The sequence below is a fragment of the Neovison vison genome, chromosome 14 (assembly GCF_020171115.1).
Source record: "Neovison vison isolate M4711 chromosome 14, ASM_NN_V1, whole genome shotgun sequence".
NCBI classification, from domain to species: domain Eukaryota; kingdom Metazoa; phylum Chordata; class Mammalia; order Carnivora; family Mustelidae; genus Neogale; species Neogale vison.
This window is the reverse complement of record NC_058104.1, coordinates 28,003,678-28,025,025: the sequence shown is the minus strand read 5'-3', so window position 1 is coordinate 28,025,025 and position 21,348 is coordinate 28,003,678. Positions and strand designations below refer to the sequence as shown.

Genomic DNA, 21,348 nt, shown 5'->3' with positions numbered 1-21,348 from the left:
AAAGGAAAAAAAGGAAGAAATGCATCTAATCCTGAGAGAAAAGCAATCTGGATCTGGCAGTTGTCACCACCTTTAAAGATGGTGAGGACTTCATCCTTAGCGAAGGAGGAAAAGGGGGGTGCCTGGGTAGCTCCGAGGGTTAAGCCTCTGCCTTCGGCTCAGATCATGATCCCAGGGTCCTGGGATGGAGCCCGCATCGGGCTCTTTGCTCAGCGGGGCGCCCGCTCCCCCCGCCTCCTTTGCCTGCCTGTCTGCCTACTTGTACTCTCTCTCTCTGTCAAATAAATAAATAAAATCTTAAAAAAAAAAAAAAAAAAGGAGAGAAAGGAATTCCTGGCAGAACGACAGACACATACAGAGGCTCAGAGTGACAAAGGATAAGGCATGTGTTAGGCCATGAGCACCTTTTCACTGTGGGAACCTCCCCTCCTCATGTGGAGGGGCTGTCAATCACACACTCTCACTGTGAGAGGGCATGGGACCTGGGCTGGCCAGTCAAAGAAATCTGCCTCTTGGTTCACAGTGACTGGTACAGGGATGTGCCTGGGACTCTGCCTAAGGAAATGAGGAATGCAATATTCTCTTTTCTCTGACACTGCTCTCGGGAAAGATGGTAAAAGCCCAAAGGTATGGAAGCCAAGGGAAATCCAATTGAGAGTGAAGTCATCTCAGAGGCAAATAGGTCAGGAAATGATGAAAGGGTGACCCTGAGTCCTCACAGCACTGCGTGAACTCCTGGATCCATCCATGCCTAAAGCCATACCCTGTGCCCTGCAGTTACATGCCCCCACAAAATTCCCTTTACTAGCTCAGCCCATTTTAAAGATTTTATTGATTTGAAAGAGAAAAAGCATGTGCATATGAGAGAGAGAGAGAGCCCACGCAGAGGGGAGGGACAGGGGGAGAATGATACTCCCCACTGAGTAGGACGCCTGACTCGGGGCTCTATCCCAATAGACCACAACCTGCGCCAAAGGGAGATGCTTAACCAACTGAGCCAGCCAGGCACCCTGCTTACCATCCCTTTTAAAATGGGTTTCTATCCCTTGCAACTCAGAGAATCTTAACCAACACAATTCAGGGCTAGTGAATAAAGAAATTTTGTTACTGTTTGGGAGGATACAGTGGGAGAAATATGTGTGTACATTACAAGGCTGTTAATTACCTACTGTCAAAAAAACAAATGCAAACAAGTATCATGCCATCAAAAAGAGCATAAATCCAAAAACCGAGAAAACAGATATGACACCCGAAATTGTCCAACAGAGCAGAAAATAAAGTATGAATGATGTCAAGAAAAAAAAACCCAGTGAATGACAGAGGTTTTTATCACCAACACCCACCCCCTCACCCCCACTGCCCACATGAGCTGATCCCTCCCACTGCACAAGGGGAACAACATCAAACACACACCAGCCACAGGAGGTAGAGAGCAAGGATGACTTGCAGAGGAGCTGACCAGATCATGTTAATGTACGTGGCCAAGTCCATGAACCTCTGGGCGTCCACAGACATGAGATTGACAATCTCCCCGACAGTGGAGGACTTTCTGGCTGAGTTGGTGATCACCAAGGCCTGCAGGACAATGGAGAGAGAAAGATGGTGAGTCTAGCAGGCAAAAACCTTTCATCCAGGTCCACGTGGAGGAAGAACACAGCTCAGGAACGGAAAACCCCCCTCTCTTTTCTCCTGCCTTCCTACCTTATCTGCGTTCCCAGCTCGTAGGTCCCATCGCAAAGCCCCAGCTCTTATCAATGATGATCTCTGCCTCATCCTGACTTCCGTAATATGGAAGGGACCCCAAGATCACCTAAACCAGGGTGTCACACACTGAAGGGGGCACACACATCACTGGGGAAATTTGTTACAGCGTCGTTTCAGATTTGGTAGGGCTGGGATATGGGCCTGGGGCGATGCATTTCTAACAAGCTCCCACATGATGCAGATGCTGCTGGTCCGCAGATCACACTCAAGGAGCAAGGTCAAGGTCAGGTTTCCCAATCGTGGCATGACTGACATTTGAAGCTGGATACGTCTTTGTGGGACTGGCCTGTGCCTTATAGGGTGTTCACTAGCATCCCCGGCCTCTAACTAGACACCTCCATCTCTGGTTAGGACAACCAAAAACCAAAGACACCTCCAGACATCTTCCGAACATCCCCTGGAAGGATAAAATTGTCCTGATTCTCAAACAAGGTTTCACACTACTGCCTGGGGAATTTAAGAAATGAAGATGCCTAGGTCCCACCCTCAGAGATCCTGATTTTGTAAGTCTACACAGCAGCCTGGGAGTTGTTCAAGTTCTCCAAGCGAGTCCAACTTACAGACAGGGCTCAGAACCAACGAACTGGCCCATCTCTCTTGACTACCTGCTAGGCAGTCTCTTCTCCACCCACGGGCCAAGCAGTGTCTTCGCCCCAGAAGCTAAGAAATTGAAGGAACCAAGAAATTCCCTTACAGCTGGATTGCCTAAATGCCTAAGCACTCCACTACCCAGGGAAAGGACCACCGGCCCAGTTCATACGGAGAGTCAGAACAAGCTCAAATGGAGTATCAATGGCGGTGACAGCGTGAACGTGCATTTTCCCGAGTCAAATGCCACCTAAGAAACTCCTTTCCGCATGGCTGACACAGGCCTCGAGGACATGCTACACATCAGCTTTGATAAGGTCTCACGCCTGATGGGCAACTGTGGCCAGCTGCGGTCATGTGGGCTAGCCTCCTGCTACTGCTCTAGAAGCTGGGCTTAAAATCCTCACGGTGGCCTTGGGGGTGACCTAGCCAGGTCCCCACAGATTCTGAGGCTACATACACCGGGAGACGTCAACATGACCCCAGGGGTGTGAGGACCGGCCTTCACCTGCCTTCCAGGAGAAGACACCCACCTTCCGGTTGACCCCACCCACCTTCCGGTTGACCCCACCCACCTTCCGGTTGACCCCACCCACCTTCCGGTAGACAGCACCGATGACGGCTGTCTTGATCCTCATGCCGCTGACGAAACAGATGTGGAAGTACTGGTGCAGCACGAGGGTCTGGAAGCAGGCGCTGACGAACAGCAGCCCGGTGTAGAAGTAGCCCTGCCAGTCGGGGGCCTCCTGATCGTTCACGAAGTTGATGAGCAATCTAAGGGAGCAAGGACGAAGGACCGGAGCCTGACGCACACGCGCAGGGAACAAGTCCTCCCACGTCCGCCTTTCGACTCTCCCTGAGCCAGGTGAGGTGGGTGTTATTCCTGCCATTTTATGCAGAGAGAAGCAAACCCACAGGGGTGATAGGGCCGTGCAGGTTGCCTCAGCAGGTGCAGGTGGCTTCTCGTACCGACCGCTCTGGCTTGTCACCAGAAAGCCACCCACAGGTGACCAGAGAGTATGTTAGGCAAAGGCAGGAAGGCAAAGAGAGGAGCAGGTGGCCCCCCAGAAACAAAAAGAGGTAAACAGAGAGAGGAGGGAGGGCACCTCCTTGTGACTTTCTGTTTTCAGGCTGCAGTCTGACGCAGTCTGGCTCATTTTCTTGTTCTCCGTTTCCCTAGACATTCCTCTCTCCTCCTCTGGCTTCAGGGGAAGTTGGTTTCGGTTACTTGCAACCAAAATGGCCTGAGTTCAGATGGTGTCAAAGCAAAGTACTGGGCAAAGTGGGTGAAGACAGAGGCTTGGCTGGAATTAAGCCCGTGGGGCACCCCACGTGACCCCAAGGCAGAGGGTAGGAGTACTGCGAGTGGAACATCAAGAACACAAAGACGTGCCCGGCTGAGAGGGAAGGGGTCTTACTTTAAGATCTCTGGGCCGGCAAACATCATCAGGTCGTGGAGGGCCTTGAATAAGAAGCTCATGAGGAAGTAGGGCCCGAAGGTCTTGTATAACACCTTGAACAGAGACGGCTCCCGCTCCTTCTGGGGGGACTTGACGATTAAAACCTCAGCCTCCTCACTCACATCCACCTGTGAGCCCCCTTTTGGCTTGGCGGGATCCTTGGAGGAGTACGCCATCTTCGCCTGCTGCCTGGAACACAAGGAGTGTGGACCGGTTGTGGGGTCTTCTGGAGACTCCGCTGGCTGGCCAGGGGAGAGGCCCGGAACATCCACCCCTCAGGGAGACTGGCCCGAGAAAACCAGTCACTGCAGAGACGCAGCTTAGCACGTGCTTTGGAGCAAAGACTCGGGGCCCTGGCCGGCCAGCTGGGTGACTTTCAGGCAAGTTCCCTAACCAGCCCAGGTTCATCACCTGTTCAATGGGGATTCATATAGGATTCGGCTCACAGAGCTGCTGTGGAAATTAATGGGTTAATATACACGAAGGGCGCTGAAAAGTACAAGGCCCACAGCGATCTTCAGATGTGACGGAGCAGCAGGCTCCATGCTTAGCTGGGGGTTTGCTTGAGATTCTCTTTCCCTCTTCCCCTCCCCAGTTTGCATGCATGCATGTGCGCTCTCTCTCCTAAATAAATAAGGAAAGGTGAAAATCTTCACGACCTTGCATCTGGCAGTGGATTCTGAAATATGACACCCAAACCACAGGCAATAGAAGAAAAAATAAGATAACCTGGACTTTGTCAAAATAAAAAAAGTGTCGTGTATCAAAAGATACAATCAAGAAATGAAAAGACAACCCAAAGAATGAGAGAAAATATTTGCCAATGAAATATCTCCTTGTAACCAGACCATGTCAAGAACTCTTACCACAGAATAAACTTACCACAGAAAAAACCCAGTTTAAAAAGGGCAAAGAAGATATGCAAATGGCCATGACATGTTGCTTGACATCATTCATCATCAGGGAAACATAAAACCAAAACCACAGAATGGTATTACTTCACACCCACAAGGGGTATCATCAAAAAGCCAGATAATAACAAGTGTCTGCAAGAATGTGAGAAACTGGGGGCTCCTGGGTGGCTCAGTGGGTTAAGCTGCTGCCTTCGGCTCAGGTCATGATCTCAGGGTCCTGGGATCGAGTCCCGCATCGGGCTCTCTGCTCAGCAGGGAGCCTGCTTCCCTCTCTCTCTCTCTCTGCCTGCCTCTCTGTCTACTTGTGATCTCTCTGTCAAATAAATAAATAAAATCTTTAAAAAAAAAAAAAAAAAGAATGTGAGAAACTGGAACCCTTGCACAGGGCCCTGCACTGTCCCCTCCCACTCGGACGAGGATATAGCAGAAAACAGTGGAGTGCACTTCTAAGATTAGGTCACAGAAAACACAGTGGCTTCTGTCTTGCCTTCTCTTGGATCATTCATTCCAGACAAAGCCAGCTGCCGTGTGAGGAGGACACTGGAGGAGCCCCCGTGATGAGATGCTGTCAAGAGCCAGCACTGACTTACTAGCCGTGCGCAACTGGAAAGCAGGGCCTACAGTCCCAGTCAAGCCTTTGGATGATGCGGCCCCAGCTAACAGGGCGAGTGCGACTTCAGGAGCTGCTGACCCAGAACCACCCGGCTAGGCTGGACCCCTGATGCAGAGAAACCATGTGAAACAGTAAATGTTCGCGGTCATTCTCAGCTGCTAGGTTTGGGGTAACATATTATTACACAGCAAAGACATACCTCCTAACTCTGGTCTCCAAATTAAAGTCAAGTCAACATCTTCAAATGGCCCGACGTGGGCTCCACCACCAAAACATATGCTTCATCCTTACCTAACCAAGTATCTGCAATTTACGGGATCCTTCCATGGTGTAAGCGTACTGAATGGCATTCAGTTTCAGAACGCTCTCTCTTGTCACGCCGATGCCACACACTTAACTATTTAAACTACCTGACACTCTCTCTTAGCAAGAACAGCTTTCCAACCTGCCTTGGCTCACTTCCCACCCCAGGAAAGGACCAGAAACACGGGAATTTCCTCCATGCTCTGGGTCGATCAAGCATGTGTCCTGTCTGTCCCCACCCAGGATATGTGTAAGCATCCATCCACTCTGTCCATGTTCACAGCCTCTGATCCATGCAAATGATCACCACTGGGGCCTCCTTCCTGCTCCTTCATTTCCTCCCACTTTGTTCCCTGACATCCAAGTTCCTGCACAGCAGCCAGTGGGACCTTCCTGAAAACACATCCTCCTACTTCAACTCATAGCTTCCCCACTGTACCCAAAATAAAACCTAAACTCAGTGTGAAGTTGTATAACTTCCTATGTGTGCTGTAACAAATTACCACACACTGAGTGGCTTAAAACAGCACAAATTTATCGTCTCATAGTTCTCGGGGTCAGAAATCTGAAGAGGGCCCACAGGGCTACATTCCTTCTAATCTGTTACCTAGTCTTCTCCAACTTCTGGAAGCCTCCTACATTCCCAGGCTTGTGGCCCCTTCCTCCAGTTAAAAGCCAGTTACAGCTGCAGATGCTGTAACACCTACCCCCTGATTTCCTGTCTCCTTTTACAAGGACCCAGTGATCATATCAGGCCCTTTGCCATGTAAGGTGCTGGGGATCAGGTCACGGACATCTTTGTGCATTATTCCACCAACCACACTGTCAATGTCACTGTGCAAGACCTTCCCAACTCCCTTTACTGACCTGCCCTAAAGCTGCCCTTTTCCTACTAGGACTTTTAGTATTATTCCTTTTAGCACATGCAGGCCTCCTTGGCAAGGAAGAAAGAGGGCTAGGCAGACAGGAAGGGAGTGGCTCAGCCCTCCCCTGTTCATTCTCTGTACCACTTCCTAAACCAGACCCAGCCCTGGGCCTGCGAGGGCTGCTGGTGACCCAGGGATGTTTCCAGTGGCTGAGAGACAGGTGCCAAAGGTCAGGGAGAAGGTCCAGGGCAGGCAGAGGGGAGGAAAGCTCATGCCTGAGTGGACAAGGTCAAGGTCAAGAACGGTGGGAAGGATCAGCTAAGGCCAAATCAAAGAAGAAAACTATCCCACTAACAAGAAGCCCACAAAGGAGGGAAGTGCTCCAGGACTGGAGAGGAAGCAAGCCGGGCATCTGTGAGCTCTGGCTGGGAGGGGAAAGGAAAATTGGAGGGGAAAGGTCTGAGTCAGGAGAAAACCATCCAGAGCAAAGGAACAGAAAGGGGTGGGTAAGCTGAAGGCTGGGAAGAAAAAGGGCCTTTCTGAGTAGATCAGATTCCAATGTGGGCAGAGATGCCGATCAGTCACTTGTCCACTAATGAACTAAACACATGTTCTGGGTCAAACCTGGAGCCCCACTATCACAGAGCCTCATAAGAGGAAAGGATGAGCAAGCATGTTCATAAGACTCTTATTGGTGCTGGGTGCCTGGGTGGCTCAGCAGGTTAAAGCCTCTGCCTTCGGCTCAGGTCACGATCCCAGAGTCCTGGGATCAAGCCCCGCATCAGGCTCCCTGCTCCGCAGGAAGCCTGCTTCCTCCTCTCTCTGCCTGCTTCTCTATTTGTGAACTCTCTCAAATAAATAAATAAATAAAATCTTAAAAAGAGAAAAAGACTCTTACTGGTGATATCATGGGGGCTTTCCAGGGGGAGGTGACATCACAGCACTGACCTGCAGGATGGGAGAATCAGGATGGGAGAAAGGATGCTCCAGGCGGAGGGAACAGGATGAGCAAGGCCTGGAGCTAAGGACAGGAAATGAGGTTTGGCAGCCCTTTCTCGGAACCGGTGAGAACCTCAGGGTGACCTGAACAGGCCTGGGAGCAGACGGCAGGGGCTCGAACCAACTAAAGAGCAGCGAGGCACTACTGAGTGCCTACTGAGGACTCTGCCATCTGTCATGAAGGCTTTAGGAAAGGCCAAATCTTAAACTTAGAAAAGTCTCAGCGTGACTGAAATTTCTACATTTCTGGGTGTCCTCTGAGCATTGCGGTCTTTGACCCGTAACAAATATCCAATATAACACAGAAGGGCAGACTTGACCTACGAATGTAGAGAATGCACTTTACAACCCTGGGGCACATTTTCACTCTTCTTAGTGCTAAGGATATACAGAAGGACAGTCTCGGGAAACACAGTGGGAGTGGCAAGGGTCCCCCTCCCATCCCAACCCCTTGGTAGCCCTGGCAGGATTTTAAATGTGCTGCTTATGAAAGCAAATGACTCAAACTTCCCCCACCACCCTACCCTTTTTTCAAGTTTTTTTTTTCCTTTTCCTTTTTTTTTTTTTTTTTCTGTTCCTCAAAAACAGAGCTTTCCTCAAAGGGGGTTGTTTTGCAAATGCCACATTCTCTGATTATCAATGACTAAGCCAGATACCAGACCTTCTGTGACCTAAGGACCCTCAGTCCCCCAAAAACAACCCAACAGGAATCTACGTAGATTGAAAAGCCTGCCCGAAATCACCCAGGTCTGGAATCCAACTCCATTTTCAGACATAAATCCACAATATCCATAGTGTGTATTTTGTAGTTTTTAGTTTAAATACCCCTTGAATTTTTTTCAGAAATGCAACTTTTTTTTTTAAGATTTTATCTATTTATTTGACAGAGAAAGAGATCACAAGTAGGCAGAGAGGCAGGAAGAAGAGAGGAGCAAGCAGGCTCCCTGCTGAGCAGAGAGCCCAATGCGGGGCTCGATCCCAGGACCCCGAGACTATGACCTGAGCTGAAGGCTGAGGCTAAACCCACTGAGCCACCCAGGTGCCCCCAGGAATGCAACTATTATTGAAAAGAAGGGGAGACTATATTTCATTCAGAATTTAGCCAAGTGATGGCCACGACTCTGCAAAACTTCTTCTGTGAGGGCGACTGATGGTGGGTCCGGAGATCGGGAGGGATCTGCAGCTGTCACAGGGAACCCTCCCCTTTGGGACAAGCAGCAACTCTCCATTCTGTTCTCCCAGCGCACACGCGCCTGAGCATCTACTCACTGAAATACATTGTCCTACAACAAAACCGTTTCAGATTTCCTCAGAAGTCTAGTGAGAGCATTTTATTAATTTTTTAAATTTTAGCTATGTGGGTGGGCTATTTTTACTGACCTATTACCTTAAAGTAACTGTACTGATGTTGGAATATCTTTGTATTCAAGGCAACAGTGAGTCTGCGAGGTTCAGAACCACCGCTCAGCATACACATGCTGGGGCTTTGTGTCGTTTTTTCGGTATTTTCTATCTGCATTCCTTTACAAAATAGAGACAATTAAGCAAAAACGGCCACACTGTCTTTAAGCATGTTTTCTGCTTTTTAAAAAACATTTATAGCTTAATTGAGGTGTAACTGATGTATGTTCGGTCGCACATATTGGGAGTGTATGAATGGATGAGTTTTGACCTACATGGACACATAGGCCTATGATACTGTCCGCAAAATCAAGGTGGTGAACATATCCATCACCCCGTATGGTCTGCCAGGGCCCCTCTGTAACTTCTCCCTCCCATGGGCAGCCTGTTCCCCAGCTAAGTAAGGAGGCCTGGTCACAAGGAGCCACACCAAGAAATCCCAGCAGAGAAGAGGACTTTCCCTTCGCCCACCATGTCCATCTGGTTTGTGCCTCTAGAGACAGAGTGAATGACAAGGCAGTGAACCCCCAAGCTGAGAACCCCTGAAGGCTGAGGTATTGAGAGAGCCAGTGCCTCTAGGGGTGGCCCATGTTGAAGCCTGAGGAGCCAAGGCTCACCACATCCTGCCAGGCAAGATGGGAACGCCCAGCCCAGGGCTGCATCCAGATGAAGCAACACCACTCATATGGTATTACCTGCCTGGGGTTTACCCAGGACGATGACAGGGTTTACCCATGATGTTTACGCACTGAACTGTCAGAAATCCCTCTGAGCAGCAAACAGGGCCTCTGGGGCACGAAGGGACCTGAGGGACACAGCCCCTAAGGCCCCACCCTGGTGTCCCTGCCCCCTCTCTCACCTTCCCCAGGGCAGCCCCACTGGTTAAAAAACAAAACTCAGGACGTGCCACTGGCCTGCACAAAACCCCCCTCTGACTTCTCACTGCACTTAGGATCAAACCTGAACGCGCTAGCTCAGCCCATGAGACCCCTGCAAATGCTTCTCCTCGCTTCCCGCCTTCCATTCTGCCCCTCACACACTCCACTCAGGCCACACTGCTCCCCCTACTTCTCCATAAGCATGCCAGACTCAGCTCTACCTCAGGACCTTTGCATGAGCTCTTCCCTCTAACCATAAAGCCCTTCCCACAAACATGGACGCGGGTCACTACTTCCTTCAATATGAACTTCTGCTCAAATGCTGCCTTGTGCGAGTCTATCCCCACCCACGGCGTCTCTATCAGTTTCCTCCTCACTTGCCCCACTTCCTTGCTATAATCTCATAAAATGTAATGCTCTCCAAAACTCTCCCTGTCCGTGTATGTTCGAATTCTGTCCTGTCTGGCTCCTATATGGAAGATAGGGTGGCCCCAAACAAGGAGCCTCTTTGGTCCCACAGTCTGAACACAGACAGCCTGAACTGACTGCACAGCAGCAGGAGACCTCAGAACTACTGAACGAATCAGTTAAGGGCCAGGACGGTGACAGACAGGGCTTCTCATTCAAGCCTGGTCCTCCTTCCGCGGAGCCTCAGAGGCAACCTCTCCCACACCATCTGCAGTAACCTGCTCACCCAGAAGGGTGGACCCAGGGATCCGCCTCTGCCTGAGAACCTCCTACAGGGTCACGGGCACCAGATTCAGACCAGGTTCAGGAGGAGCCATACGTGCCCAGAACACCACCCATCTCACAATTTCCACCCACAGAGGCTTATGGCTCGACCCGCCGGCCCTAAGACAACCTCTCCTGTGTCCGTGGCTACCCCGAATGGGCACCAGCTCAGCGTCACAAGGGCCTCTGCTGGTGTCCTAGTAGCCAACAGGACGAATATACTGAGTTCCCAGCCCCAACCAGGCCTGACCAAAGATCTGTAACCTGGGTGTTCTGGCAACGAGACCTCCAGTGCTAAGAGGTCAACAACAGGCCCACCCTGTAAAACCACGGGAGGAAGGACAGCCACTTTTGTTTCTTCTCCTGCCACCACCCTCTACCACCCCCATGTCACCCATAAGTTCTCAACTGCCTCCTCTGGACAAGGGACACAGGCCAAGGCCCATGACCTACCCTCCTGTAACAGCCACTTTCCTTTCTTACCAGCATGTAACACAATGCTGTTTCACATAACTGAGGATGTCTTAGGTTTGATGAAATCAGGTATGTGCTGGGGAGGCCCTGGCCTGATTCCCAAAATAACCTGGTAAGAGGTCACCGGATGGCACGCAGCTCATGTGGGTGGCGTGTCTGAAACTCAGGATACCGGGCCGCCTGCGGGGCTCAGTCGGTGAAGTGTCTGCCTTCGGCTCAGGTCATGATCCCAGTGTCCTGGGATCAAGCCCCACATTAGGCTCCCTGCTCAGCAAGGAGTCTGCTTCTCCTTCTGTCCCTCCTCCTGCTCACGCACGCTCTCTAATAAATAAATTAAAAATCTTTAAAAAGATACATAAATAAAATAAAATTCAGGACAGCAAATGTGACCCATAATGCAAACTATGGGCTCGGGGTGATCGTAATGCGTCAGCATGGGTTTATCAATTCTCACAAATATCCTTTCTTCTGGGGGACACTGATAACAAAGGAGACTAGGTATGGGAAAGGGGAGGCTTACACACAACCCTCTGTGCCTTCCACTGTGAAAACTCAAGTCTAGGGGCACCTGGGTAGCTCAGTCTTTGCACATCTGCCTTTGGCTCACGTCATGATCTCGGGGTCTTGGGATCAAGCCCCGCACTGGGCTCCCCGCTCAGCGGGGAGTCTGCTTCTCCCTCTCCCACTCCCCATCCCCGCTCGTGCTCCCTCTCTTGCTGTCTCTCTCTCTGTCAAATAAATAAATACAATCTTAGAGAGGAAAAAAAAAAAAAACCACTAAAGTCTATTTTATTTTTAGATGCAGCACAGTCCAAAGCACCCTTGGTGAGGGCTTCCTGGGCAGAACAGCTGCTGAAGTGATGGGCTTGGTGTGTCGAAGCCAAAACACTGAAGAGAGCAAGAACACTCAGGAGGCCGGACACGCCCGGAGAGACAGGTAAGGCGCCGCTGTCTCAGGCAGAGCAGGGCTGCGCACCCCAGGCACACCCTTGCCGAGGCCCAAGCAAACAGCATTAATCTTTCGCTTTTGTCTACCCAGACTGCCTTAGCTACGTGGAAGACTCTTCCTGGATTTTAGAGATGAGCGGATGAGCTCATGCAAATGAGCGGACCACGGCTGGGAAGAGTGAAGCAGCTCGTCCAGGACCCCGAAGCTAGTCAGAGGGGACGCTGCCACCGTTCTGCACCATGGCGGCAGGAAAGGGGGTGACCCGGTGGTCCTAGAGAATGCCAGGCTCTCGCCTGTGGCAAGAGGCTCGCACTTACCTTCTGGATTTGGCACACTCCTTCTTCCAGTTCTTTACCAAAATGGGCACAACTTGCTCTGACGTGTCCTCCTTATTCAGGGACCAGAGGTCAGTGCTCTCCAGCGGCTGGCGGTAGCCGTGGACCATCAGCCTGGGGCCAAAACACCAGGGGAAGGAGATGAGAGTCGCAGCAAGGGGACACTGACCCTTGCCGCCCACACCCGCCACGCCAGCCCACCGCCACGGACAGCAGCACGCACTTAGGAAGATCGCAACATGCACAGGACATCGGGGCACATTAACTCATCACCCCTAATTCCATTAGGTCGCCCAGAAAACATGCCTGCATTGTTCAAAGACACAGAGTACTCAGGATACAGATTTTACAGTGGCTCCGCTTTAAAAAAAGTTTTGAAGACTCAGTGGCAAAGCAGCCATCATCAACAAATCCAACGATAAGTTTGTTGAGTTTGGTTAGACTTGCTTTCTACATGTTTGGACACTTCCATAAAGAACATAGACCTGTCCCTGTAACTTGTTCTGAAATCATTATCAAACTTACAGAAAAATCACATGAATACCTACCCCTCCCCCAGCTCACCGCTGCTAACATCTTACCACATCTGCTGTATTCTTCTCTCTACCTATAAATATACACACAGAGACTTTTTCCCTGAACCCCTTCAGCGGAAGCTGTGGATGCAGCATGCCTGCACCCCCGTTACGTGTGTCCCCCTTAGAAAAAGGGCACGCTCTCACAGAAGTCAGAGAGCAACTCACGAAAATGAGAAATGTAACGATGGCATGACCCGCAGTCCACACTCCAATGACCCCAACTGTCCCCGAGATGTTCCTTAACTGATAATGTGAACAGTATTTAATTAAAAAAAAAAAAGATGTCTGTGCAAAGTTTATAAGGACAAGGAACAGTGTTCTTAATTGTTAATCTGAACAATATTTAATTTAAAAAAAAGATGTCTGTGCCAAGTTTATTAAGACAAGGAACAGTGCTTATGGGGGAAAAGGGATTCATAGAATCCTGGGTAAGATGCGACATCGTGCAGGAAGAAATGTGTGGGAAAAAAAGACAGGAAGGGGGCACCTGGGTGACTCAGTGGGTTAAGCCTCTGCCTTCGGCCCGGGTCATGATCCCAGGGTCCTGGGATCGAGCCCCATGTCGGGCTCTCTGTTCAGCAGGGAGCCTGCTTCCCTTCCTCTCTCTCTACCTGTCTCTCTGCCTACTTGTGATCTCTGTCTGTCAAATAAATAAATAAAATCTTAAAAAAAAAAAAAAAAAAAAAAAAAGACAGGAAGGGAGCCTAAAGTGAACAGGTGCCTTGGGGGTTTCTGGTTGTGGATCTATGCCTGTTTCTTACACCCACATTTCTTACAGGGCATGGCATTATTTTTCTAATGGCAATTTTATTTCTTGGCCAACAACTGTAATTAACCTGATGTTTAAAAAAAAAAAAAAAAACCAAATCCAAAAACCAAGAGCACACGGCTTCTAAGTGCCCTGGGTGAAGTCACGCACAGAAGTGCTGCAAGCCATTTATGGTTCATACGTCAAGTCCGTGTCCACGTCTGAGCCCCAGGGCCCAGGACAGGCGTGCTCAGCACGTGCGCTGAAGGGCTGACAGAGGGACAGCAGGCCCGAAGCACCCGCCTGGCCTTACCCTGTAATCCACCAGAAGGTGACTCTGGAAAGGAAGGAGGCGCTGAATTCCGGGCAGGGATTCTAGTGGAGAGAACACACGGGGTGGGAATAAACAGGAAATGATTAATTAAACTTCTCGTCTAGGTGTGCTCAGCAACAAGCAGGGAGCAGAGCGCTCTTACTCTCGAAGGACCAGCAGCCCCCCTCACACCGATGACTCGCACCCCAAAAGGGTTTCTCTCCTGAGCCCCCGTGACTGTCAAAGAAACACATGGCAACTCGCCAGTGTTATCCAGGAAATATTTCCTGAGTGTCTACTATGTGCAAAGCCAGTAGAGAACGCCACTTACCCTCCCTGCCTTATATTCAATTCCATGGCAACCTGGGGAGTGTGCCCATTACCCCCATTCATTCACTGACTCATCCATTCAACAAATAACCGTCTGACCACCAGCTAGGTGCCAGACGCTCTACCAAGAGCCAGCATCATCTTATATCCTCATAGAACCTTATGAGCGTGGGAATTACTATTATTCCTGTTTCATTCGTTCATTCAACATGTATTTTCTGAGCACCTGCTACATGCCCAGCACCATGTATATAAATCTGAGCACACACAACCCCCGCCTTCAGGAAGCCTGCAGTGCACTAGAGTAACACTAACACCTGCTAACTTCTGTACCGGCTAACTCTGTTGTAAGTGCTTTACACACATGATCTCCTGCAATCTTTGCAACCACCCTAGGAAGTAGCTAAAAGCACCATCCTCGCTTTGGAGTTAAAGAAACAGAAGAGCAGAGCATGGAATGGTCTTGCCAGGCTTCCCCCACTGGAAGCAGAGGACACAGACGGCAAGTCCCTAACAGGCTTCAGAAAGAGACATTAATCAAATGGTCCTGTGAGCAAACACACAATCTCAACTGCCATGAGGATCGTTCCCTGAAGCTAGGTCAGTGCACCAGTGAGGTCACTGGTATCTTAGTGAGATCACAGCAAGAGAGCCGATAAGCGGATGGGGGCTGATCTAGGGGAAGAAGGTCAGAGAAAGCGTCCCTGAGCTGGGGTCTGAAAACTGAGGAGAGGAAAACAAGGAAAGGGGGAGAGAGCAAAGCGGTCTCAGCACCAAGAGTGTGTGTGTGTACAAAGGTCCTGTGGCAGAAGGGGCATAACCCACTCTGGGAACCTAGAAGGGGCTGAGCAGTCTATACTGGAGGCCATGTAAGGGATTCTGGTCCTTATCCCAAGGGCAAAGGCAAGTCATCAACATATTCCAAGAAAACTCTCACAGAACCTCTTTCCCAGAGGCACAGAAATGAGCTCCAACAGCGCGCGCGCGTGCACACACACACACACACACACCAGGAAAAGGATGTCCACATGGAGCCTCAGAGACCACACACAAGGGCCAACTTTCCACAGTGAAAACATTCAGATCTATATTGTAAAATATATATGCTTTAGTCAAGGGGGGGAGGGGTCACCATGCAGCAATGAGGTCTCTAACAGAGGAGGCTGCTCCATGTTCCAGCATTTTTTCAGAGACAGGCTTGGAAACACACAAACACACACATCCTGCCAGAGTGGTTTTCCATCCAGGCGGCAGGTGCTTTAAAAATAACACTGTACCTGGTCCCCACCTCCCGAGAGTCTCATCAAGCTGGTCTGGGGTGAGACCAGGACATCAAGCTTTTATGTTTGCTTTTCGCTCCCAGAGTCTCCCTGGCAAAGCAGCTTGGCAGGAAATGTCCCAGATAAACCTCCATCGTCTTCTCACACCTGTTACCACGGAAGCTAAAGCCGTGTAGAGTTTAAAGTCCTCAGCCACAACCAGAAGCAGCTCCAAACTTGCCCCAAAAGGGATGAAGGGAGCGGCCATCAGGCCAGTAAGGAGAAATGACTGTGACCATCATGTCTGATTAAAGACACAATCTCACAATGACATTGGGGGGGACAAAAAAAAAGGGCAACCCCTTGGTGTCGCTCATGCAAAGACACATGTGAACCAAGCCACTGTCTTAGAAAACAGAGAAAGGGCAGGAGCCAAGCGTGTTCCCCACCTTTTCTAAATGAATTCACCAGAGCGTGACCAAAGAGAGAAAAGGGAAATGTCTTTGCATACAGCAGGGGCAACTGGGAGGCTCAGTCGGTTAAACCTCCAACTCCTGATTTCGGCTCAGGTCATGACCTCAGGGTTGTGAGATCAAGTCCCACATCGGGCTCTCTGCTGGACACGGAGCCTGGTTGAGATTCTCACTCTCTCCCTCTCCTCTGTCCCTCCACCACCACCAAAATACAGTCCAGCTAATAAGCGAAGAATAAATGACAGAACATTAAGACAATGGGCCATTTTGCAACTGCAGCGGATTACTCGAATATTCGACAATACCCAATGATTACTATGAATGCTTTTAGGCCAGAGAATGGGGTCACCATTGGGCTGCTTAAAATCCTTATCTTTCAGACAGTCTCACTGGGAGAGGTGGGTGGAGGGCACACAGGAATTCTATTCATGCAACCTTTGCTAAGCCGAGTTTATTTCCAAATAAAAAGTGGTTTAAGCCTCTGCCTTCAGCTCGGGTCATGATCTCAGGGTCCTGGGATCGAGCCCCACATCGGGTTCTCTGCTCAGCGGGGAGCCTGCTTCCCCCTCTCTCTCTGCCTGCCTCTCTGCCTACTTGTGATCTCTCTCTGTCTATCAAATAAATAAAAAATAAATAAATAAATAAATAAATAAAAAATAAAAAATAAAAAAAGTTACTAAACTTATGTTTAACTCCCTGGCTTTCAGAGACAGGTACTGAAGTACTTACGCAGGAAGGTGCAGAATACAGGTAGTCTACGGCTGTCTGTTACACGCTGCTGTCTACTTCCGTACACGTGTGCAAGCTTCCATAAAAAGCTAAATGAGAAGCTTCCCTATGGACAAAAACACGCATCCTGGGCCCAGAACCACCAGGCTCCACGCAGGGACCACAGGGGTATCAGGAGGCTCCCAGCCCCACCTGCACCAGAGTCTAGCCTAGGGAACCCATTGAACACCCACTCCAGACCAGCTCAGATCAGTGCCTGTGGGCTTGCTTGTGGGCTGGGGCCCTGGCCTCAGAAGACTTTTAATAAGGCAGTCAGGTGCTATCTGCCTCAAAGACCTGTGCTCCAGACCAACCTAAAGGACAGTGAGTTCAGACTTTGCAGCCCAGGTTCAAATCCCTGAGAGGCCATTTTCTCGCTGAACGAGGTTGTGCAAGCACCCCAGCATCCACTCTGGGTGACAGGGAGCGGTGCGTCAGCTGCTCAGCCTACTCACGCGACTGCAAGGAGGGACAAGTGATTGAGTCCACAGGACTGTGCTGTAAGCTGGAGCTTTTCCAACCCAGCGCGGCAACATTATTCATGGGGGAGGCAGCGGCATTTGCTCAGGAGGCTGGTACTGGGTAGGTTATCATGTCGATCTCAAATACACCTCCACTGTAGTCCCATTCTACCCCAGGGTGAAAAGGTGGGGTTCCAGTGGGAAAGGGGAAATGGAAGGGGGTGGGGCACAGCCAACAATGACTCAGTTATTTCTTGAGCAAATATTTAGGGAGGGCCTGCTTAGATGCCAAGAGGTGGCTGGGAACCAGACAAGACGGAGAGGTCCCCACCTGATACCGCTTCCCACCCAGGATGGACAATTAGCAAGATGATGGGAATAAATTTTTAAGTATCAACAGGAGAGCCACAACGAAGAAGAAAAATGAAGGTGCCACAGAGAGAGATGGGGGCCGGGGGCTTGCTTACACGAGAGGCAGCAAACAGCAAGGAGCTCGGAGAGGGAGGCTCCCAATCCCAGTCCTGCCATTTACCAGCTACGGGCCCTCAGCCAAGTTACCTGGCGAGGAGACTAAACGAGATGGAACATGTTAAGATTCCTTAGAATAGCACCTGGCACAGGGTGACAGCTGGAAGAAGCGGTAGGAATGGTATTAATACTAAATCTGAAACAATAACGATAACATCTTCTGCTTCCCGCAGCCCCACGGCACACCGAGCGCCGAGCCAGATGCTTTCCACGAGGGCTGGCAGAGAGAGGCCCACAGGCTGGCTGCGTGTCAATACGGTACGACCGGCACACGGTGATCATGGTTCATTCACACGCTGTCCATGTCTACTTCCAGGCCCCGACGGCAGAGGGGAGTACCCACAGCATGAGCTACGTGGTCGACAAAGCCTAAGTATTTCCCGTCTGGCTCGCTACAGAGAGAGCTGGTAAAGCTCCGCTTGCATCAGAGCTCCCAACACCCTGAAACAGGGACCACGAAGGCATAAAACCAGGGCTCAAATGACGGTCGTTTGCCTCCAAACCCGGGCTTCTCTCACTCTCGGCTTCGACATGGAGAGTCGCTGTGTGAGTTACAGACCTTGCACAGAGATGCCCGGCAGTGGGGCAGGTCGGGGCTGAGAGGCAGCCCGTGCCCATCTCAAGACTTCCAAGTCCTGTGCCTGCGAAGGGCTGTATCAGCCCGAAGGACACAGGGCCAGGCCTAAAGTCAGCCACCCACACAGGAGGGGTGCGATGTCTTTTTCTCATTCGCAAGGGTATGATGTTTTTTTCTCATTCAGCACGAGCCCCACTGCCAACAGCCTGGTGTTAGGCATATGCACACAGGAGAGGTCCCCAAATCCTGGCATTCTCTCAAAATCAGGCACCTCCAGCTGTGGGGCAGGACCGAAGCAACCTTCCAACTGCGGAACTGAAGGCAAGTTCATTCCCTTTCCACCCTCCTGGATACAAATGGAGTCCGTACCCATGAGACCGTAAGAGACAACAGCCCAGGGCGCCTGGGTGGCTCAGTGGGTTAAGCCGCTGCCTTCGGCTCAGGTCATGATCTCAGGGTCCTGGGATCGAGTCCCGCATCCGGCTCTCTGCTCAGCAGGGAGCCTGCTTCCCTCTCTCTCTCTCTGCCTGCCTCTCTGCCTACTTGTGATTTCTCTCTGTCAAATAAATAAATAAATAAAAGAGACAACAGCCCAGAGGGAAAAGATTCATCCTCACTCTGGCCAGGAAAAATCCCAGCTGCTGCGAGAAAATTCCCCCGGCAAATGCAATGAGATCGCATTATTTATAAGAACATTTCACAGTTTCTAATTTGCATGCTCTAAGAGCTTTGCCCAATTCGCCTCCTCGCTCCTTTGCTTCCAAATGGGGATTTTCAGATTACAAGAAGCCGCCGTGTCATGCCGACAGAAGGCCCGCCTTGCCAGGGCCAGAGAAGGAACTCTCTTAAGTTTGGGAGCTGGTTTCTGGAAGTCCCTACCTGATATCGAAGGCCTTATATGATCACAGACAACTTGAAGTCTGGAGGAGTCAAGAACTGAAAACTAAAGAAGAAAAACAAAGGGCACGGGTGCTGGATGAGAACCCAGAGGGCATCCCGTTCAACCGAAACCAAGCAGAACATTCTCAAAGCTACCACCTCGAGGCTTCCCAGCCACTGAGGCTGGGGCGGAGCAGCTCCCGTTCCAGCAAGGAGGAGTCCTATTACCAGGCGCCCCATTCACTCGGAAAGGAGAAAGACTCAGACAAGCCTTGGATGAAGGGAAGGGCGGGAAGAAAGTCTGATGTGCGCACAGTAGATGGAAAGCCACATTCTTTGGCATCTGTATCTGGCACTCGCCAATCTGGCCAGAAACCACGCAGCTTAAACCCATTTGGTACAGCAGTCCCAGGCACTGGTTCTTTGAGGACTGGTCATTCATTAGCTCAGCCCAGGCAGTCTGGGGACCCTGGCTGGCTCCTTCAGCACCGTGGCCTTTTTGTCACATGGTCTCTGGGTCCCCGCACTGCTTTTCTGGCGCGGATTCTGCCGGTTAACTCGCACTCTGCACTGCCTTCACACCCAGCAGTAAGGGGTGCGAGATACAGCAGCATGCCTGAGGGCACGGGTGCTCCAATGTGCCCCTCCATCACCAGCAGCCACGGTGCCTGAGGAGTTCTTAGAAAAGCAAAACCTGGGTCCCACCCAAATCTACTGGCGCAGACTCTGGGGGTGGGAATCAGTTGTCCGCGGTTTACCAGGCCTCCCATGTGATGCACACCCAAGTGCACTAACCCAGGAGAAGGGCTTTTCATCTTAGGCAAGACCCTCCAGCACTCTGGCATTCCATGTTCTCTTACAATGAGGGGAGGCTCACCATCCTGCCTCACGGAGCTGCTTCGAATGGACTATGTTAAAACAAAAGAAACTGGGGTGCCTGGGTGGCTCAGTGGGTTAAGCCTCTGCCTTCGGCTCAGGAGATTGAGCTTCCCCCACTCTCTCTGCCTGCCTGTCTGCCTACTTGTGATCTCTGTCAAATAAATAAACAAAATCTTTAAAAAAAAAACAAACTTAAAAACAACAACAACAAAACAGAAACAATGCAGACGGTCACCATCCAACTCAGCCTCCCTCCTGACCCGCCTGCACCGCTGGAACGGCTATAAGTGCCACCAGCCTCTTCGTGTTCCACACATCCTACTCATCTCAGCCTGTGGGGGGAGGGGGGGTGTGGAGGTGGTGGGGTGGAGAGGGGTCCTCCAACTTGAGAGTGTCACTCCCCATGCTGAGAATCCTCCATTGGGTCAAGATCACAAGTTCTCAGGGTGACACTTGGATCTACCCTTGATCTTGCACGCTCGGCTCCCCGGCCCCTCCAGCCCAGCCAAGCAGACCATGCAGCTCCCTAACACCCACGGTTTCCTGCATACAGCCGGGTCTCTGCACATGCTCGGTCCTCTGCTAGGAGGACCTTCCCGTGCAGCCTTGCTGGCCTGACCAATGTCTCTCATTCCCTGGATGCAGGCCTCTCCTCCCCTGGACGCTGGCCTTGGAGCCCCAGGCTGAGCTGGGAACCTCTCCACTGGCCCCTGCGCCCCCAGCACATGCCTAGCCTCAGAGCCCACTGGCCAGCCCAGAGCTGTTGGTTTATCCATCCACTGCTCTCTCCTCGATGGTCAAGTCTGTTCATTTCCATTCTCAGAGTCTGGCTGAGCACCGAGCACCACTCCCACCCCCACCCCTGGGTCCCGCACCACACTGAACTACTAACGACCAATAGCAGAAGGGGGAAAAGCCTTTGACACCAGGTTTATGATGCTTTCATAAACAGTCCAAGCTCCGTGGCTGCTTCTGGGGTGTGCAGGGCAGAGACAGACCAGGAGGGGCAGCAGGGAACTTTCTGGGGTCCTGGTAATGTTCTAGATCTTGACAGGGGCTTGGGATACCCTTTCGTCAGCAGACATCAAACAGTCATGTCAGATTCAGCAATTTCACTATGTAAATACTGCTTTAAGAAAACAAAACAGAAATATTAAACAGATACGGAACTCTTGGCACGGCCCAGCGTCTGGGGGAAGGATACCAAGAATTTCCAAGTTAAGTTTCAGCTACAAAAAAATAAATCAGGGAGCTGGCTGGCTAGTCGGCTGGCCGGCCG

At 50.8% G+C, this 21,348-nt stretch overlaps 1 protein-coding gene across 1 annotated transcript in view; it reads right to left on the bottom strand.

Annotated features, from left to right (window-relative positions):
* Positions 1–21,348, bottom strand: part of ABCC1 (ATP binding cassette subfamily C member 1) — a 130,103-nt gene that overhangs the window by 55,303 nt on the left and 53,452 nt on the right. Inside the window, exons 6-10 of the mRNA XM_044233081.1 lie at positions 13,916–13,977; positions 12,259–12,390; positions 3,771–4,001; positions 2,949–3,126; positions 1,414–1,575 (exon numbers count right to left, since the gene is read on the bottom strand). Of these exons, the coding sequence (XP_044089016.1) occupies positions 1,414–1,575; positions 2,949–3,126; positions 3,771–4,001; positions 12,259–12,390; positions 13,916–13,977 (765 nt within the window). The remainder of the gene's footprint in view (positions 1–1,413; positions 1,576–2,948; positions 3,127–3,770; positions 4,002–12,258; positions 12,391–13,915; positions 13,978–21,348) is intronic.